The following is a 4,698-nucleotide window of genomic DNA, read 5'->3' as shown; positions in this document are numbered from 1 at the left end:
TATACTTTTCTGGAGCATGATTAAAGTCTGTCTGCATTGAAGCAATCATAGATTTCCCTCTTAAAAGTTCTCTTTTTGGTGGCCAGGTTGGCTCAGTGGGTAGAGCAGGCGCACATATACTTAGAGGTTTATGCCTCGACGCAGACGTCCAGGGTTCGAGTCCGACCTGTGACCATTTCCTGCATGTCTTCCCCCCTCTCTCTCTCCCCTTTCTCACCTAGCTGTCCTGTCCATTAAAGGCGGAAAAGCCCAAAAAATTATTTAAAAAAAAAGTTCTCTTTTGTGTGGCCGGGTTAGCTCAGTTGGTAGAGCAGGCGCACATGCTGTATATAGAGGTTTACTCCTTGATGCAGCGGCCGCGGGTTTGACTCCGACCTGCGGCCCTTTGCTGCATGTCATTCCCCCTCTCTATCCCCTTTCATGTCTTCATCTGTCCTGTAAAAATAAAGGCCTACAAATGCCCCCAAAAAAATCTTTAAAAAAAGTTCTCTTTTGTGGGATCTGTTGAATTGGACACCGTGCCGTTGCATTGCTTGTAATGCATTTTTATTAATTTACAAGTTTTTATTCTGTTACAAATAAAGGATATCATAGGATATTAAGTGATGGTTTTTGGATTCAGAAATACATTAGCCTTTTCCTTTATATTGGACTATTACATGAAAATCAAAATGCTCGTCATCAGTGGTATAACATGGAAAGAAATGTGGAAAAACAAATCTATCTTTTTCTTTTAATTGCATAAATGTCAGAGGAAGTCCTCGCGGTTTTGTTGTTGAAAAAATAGTGTTGTTGATCCCAAATCGGTTGTCATTCTATCCGACAGCCACGGGGGACGAAGGGAAAATCCACGTAGTCCTTACACGAGTCTCCGTCGAGAACAACTTCTCTGATTAAAAAAAACCAAAACTTTCCATTTCAGTCACAATCACAAAATTGTAAAACTACGCAGATATTTGTCGGCTACAGCATCCAGTCTAGGTGTCTCTTATTTTTTTGTACAAAAGTAGAGTTCAGTGATGCTCAGGAGAATAAAAAAAAAAATTTAAAAATAAAAAAAAAAAAGGCAGCTTTGGAAAAACATCCTGCCAGCGCTCGGTGTCCAAACAATTTTTTGCATATAGGTGTAGTATCGCCACAGGGGCTGCTCCGTGAAAAAGAAGAGGCGGCTTCACGATCCGGGGTGTGTGAGATGATGCTGGACCCAGAAACGGTGTCCGTCCGTGGGGGTCCAGCGGCGGAGCGCTTCCCCGGCCTCTCCTCCTCTCAGTTGACCGTGGGCACCTGGTTCAAGCTGTACTCCTTGGCTTTGAGCCGCAGGTTGGCGATGCTGTTGGCCATGTTCATGCCCTGGGACGTGTTGGTGTTGGAGCAGGTGGGCGGGTAGGTTGCCATGGCGCTGAGAGACAAGAGCAAGGGGGGAGGAAAAGGGGGGTTACATCACCTGTGGCTGACAGCGAGCTGAAGCTCAGCGTGAGCCGCAGCTGTGGAAATATGGAAAAAGGGGAACAAAAACAGGTATCACTGATAATGTACGGAGATGTAGACTAAATCTGACGCTCAGATACTCACAACCCCGAAAAAAATCCCCTCCAGGAACTGAACCAGTGTTTTTGCACATTTTGACCTGACTGTATATCACATGGCTTTTCTCAGAGGTAAGATGTGTTGCTCAGTTTGAACTGAGCAGCTTAAATCTTGTGCTGTCTTATTTTGCACATATCCCAAAACTTTACAATGGTGAACAAACTTCATTTATGTGACATTATACCTAATATTTTAGTCTAAAAAAAGCAGAATTAATGACTTTTTTTGACTAATAGTTAAGATCAGAAGATGGTGAGTCAGGATATTGTTTTGAAACCATTAAAAAACTGCTATAACATTGAATAAAACACCCACAATGTAATTAAAGTAATCACTGGTTTTACCTGAAAAATGTATAGAACCAACCATGTTATTTTTGGGGAAATTTGGTTAAAAAAAAACCCATATTTCTGTATTTAAAAACTTTGAAAAAGGGTCAAATTTGACCCGAGGACAACGCAAGGGTTAAACCTGCTCACAGAATTTAAATATTCAGTCTCTAAACTCTTAGAGACGGATTAGTTAACTAGTCTTAACTTAACTGCAGGTCAAACTATTTGAATCTCTTTTATTGTGTGACCCCAACTGTCAATCTATGCCAGGGATCAGGTTAATTTATTGTTTTGTTTTTTAAGTTTAAATTTTTTTTTTTTAAATGTCTTAACATGAGTCCAACATATTATTAGCAAATATAAATCAGCATTTTTGTGAAGGGGAAAAAAAACACATTGATGATAAGCTGACTGGCCTATAGGAAAGGTAGTCATCCACACTAGGGGCCCTATTTTAACGATCTAAGCGCACGGCGTGAAGCGCCTGGCGCAGGTGCGTTTAGGGCGTGTCCAAATCCACTTTTGCTAGTTTGACTGCGGAAAAAAGGGTCCGTGCGCCGGGCGCATGGTTCTAAAGGGTTGAACTTAGTGTCTTCATTAATTCATAGGTGTGTTTTGGGCGTAACATGCAATCAACCAATCAGAGATCATCTCCCATTGCCTTTAAAAGCCAGGCGTGTTTGGACCTTGGAGCATTGCTGTTATGATGGAGGATTTGCACCGTAATATTTTTATTTGTAATCTTCTGCATGTGTTACGCACAAAAAAAAAAAGTTACGCACTAACGCTTTAAGACATAATTTATAAAATCATGCCAACAATCATTACTTTAATAGCTTAGTAGTCTATGCACTAAAAAGGTATGTATAAAGGCTTTAGGCCGCCCTACATGTTGTACTACTACTGTAGGCCCACTTTAAAATGCAACATTTTATACAATATATGTAGTAGGGCGTCCCTGCTCTCTCTCTCTGAGATAAGGGGTCCTTGGCTTCAAAAACATTGAAGATCTATACAATTCAGATTTATACACACCACAATTAGTGAGAGCCAGGTTGTACTTTTTGTTCTATGGATGAAAACCAAAGACTGTTATGAACATGGTTTGGTTGGACATGGAGAGGGATATCAATGCTTTTATTCTGGTTTCCTAATCGTTCTGCTTTTGAATAACAATTCCTCAATAAATCTTTTCAATCAGTGAGATGTTGTCCTCGTCTGTCGTTGTAAAGTGTCCCACTATGTCTCTAGCTCAGAGTTTTAATATTGAAGCCTGACGTTGCTTAATTAACAAAGTAGAACAAATGGCAGAATGACGAATACAAAGGTTTTAGCACAGAGTCCCCGAGCTTTCAGCCACTCTTCCCAGGGACTTCATTGACGAATAAAGTGTGATGAAGGTCCTGAGCGATGTGGCAGAAAACTTCGGAAAACTTCCTGTCAGATTGTTTTTTCCCCCGAAAGAAATTTTTGTATTCTTGAGAAATGTGTGTTTAGTTTAATTAGTCTTTTCTCATTTGTTCCCTTCTCTGTACTATGTTTTTTCACCTTAAATCTCTGTCTGTTGTTTGTTTTGTTTTGCAAAACAGTTTTTTTTTCGCTCCGTGCATGATTTATTCACTTGTTTTGTTTTGTTTTGAACCAAAAAGTCATAAATTTGCAGCGCCTTTGTTTTCAGTTCATGCCAGAAGTCAATTTACGGCGGTGTTTTATTTTGGTGATCTGTTGTTGTTAAAGTGCCTGTTCCTACACATCCCACTTCAATGTTTTTCACTTTCTTTCCCCAAACTACACACTTCTCTTGTGACTTTCACTCAGTTTGTTTCTCTTCATTCATGAATCATCAGGAGGCACACACACATCCACAAACTCTTTGCAGGAGCTGCGTAACAATAATCTGCACAAAGAGACCAAGAGAATCCGTCTAAATAACTATTGAATGTCGTTTCCAAGTCTTGAAACATGAAAAATAAGAATTAAGAAGGAATGAGGGTATTTATCATCTTTTTGTGAAAATGTACCATAAAACAGCTTTTAACCATTTATCTGACACTAGTTCTGTCTTAATAACCCTCCTGTTGTTTTCGGGTCAAATTTGTCCCATTTTCAAAAAGTTTCTCTATCAGAAATTTGGGTTCCGTACAATCATTACTCTTCACAAGTTCACTTCTTTCATTGAATGTGGGTGTTTAATTCAAATTTATAGCATTTGAAAAAAATAAAATAAAAGAATGCTAAAAAAAAGTGGCAAACATTTCAGAAAAAAACAAACAAAAAACAGAAAAAAAACGACAAAACATCGGAAAAAGTGAAAAAAAACTTCAAAACTGCCGAGAAACGAGACAAAAAACGTTGAAAAAAGTGACAAAAACACTGGGAAAAGCGACATAATGTTGAAAGACTTGACCATTGGTGTTGAAAAAAGAGTTTTCATTTTAAATTTCGACCCAGAAAAACAAAAAGTTGCACGGTCGACAGGAAGACGGTCAACATTAGTTATTGACTAATCAAATATGCTGCCTTAATACAGAATGTTTATCTTTATTGCTACAGTAGAGTCTCTGTGTGTGCTTAATGTGTTGTTGATGCATTTTTAATATGTGTCTATGCACTTTCACCTGTGTCTACTGTGCTACGATACTTGTGTTATGTTTTTCTCATGCCATCAACCTGCCAGTAGTCATGATCTGGAATAGTGGTTGTGTCATTATAATTGTGTATGCCTTTATGTCTTTCTTGTTTTACGTGTATTTGTTGTATTGTTGCGTTATCTATTGTT

General features: G+C 38.8%; 1 protein-coding gene across 14 annotated transcripts in view; it reads right to left on the bottom strand.

Moving 5' to 3' along the window:
- Positions 1-529: 529 nt before the first annotated feature.
- Positions 530-4,698, bottom strand: part of prrx1b (paired related homeobox 1b) — a 34,489-nt gene continuing 30,320 nt past the window's right edge. For 9 of the 14 annotated variants that reach the window (XM_036007606.1, XM_036007608.1, XM_036007610.1 and 6 more), the window contains one exon: positions 530-1,399. In XM_036007606.1, the coding sequence (XP_035863499.1) occupies positions 1,172-1,399 (228 nt within the window). In that variant the 3' untranslated portion in view covers positions 530-1,171. Of the gene's footprint in view, positions 1,485-4,698 lie in introns of all 14 variants that reach the window. The other 5 variants (XM_036007611.1, XM_036007613.1, XM_031306642.2 and 2 more) reach the window with 3 other exon arrangements.

Source organism: Sander lucioperca, chromosome 11 (genome assembly GCF_008315115.2).
Source record: "Sander lucioperca isolate FBNREF2018 chromosome 11, SLUC_FBN_1.2, whole genome shotgun sequence".
Classification (NCBI taxonomy): domain Eukaryota; kingdom Metazoa; phylum Chordata; class Actinopteri; order Perciformes; family Percidae; genus Sander; species Sander lucioperca.
Note: the sequence above shows the minus strand (reverse complement) of the source record. Positions and strands in the feature narration are given on the sequence as shown.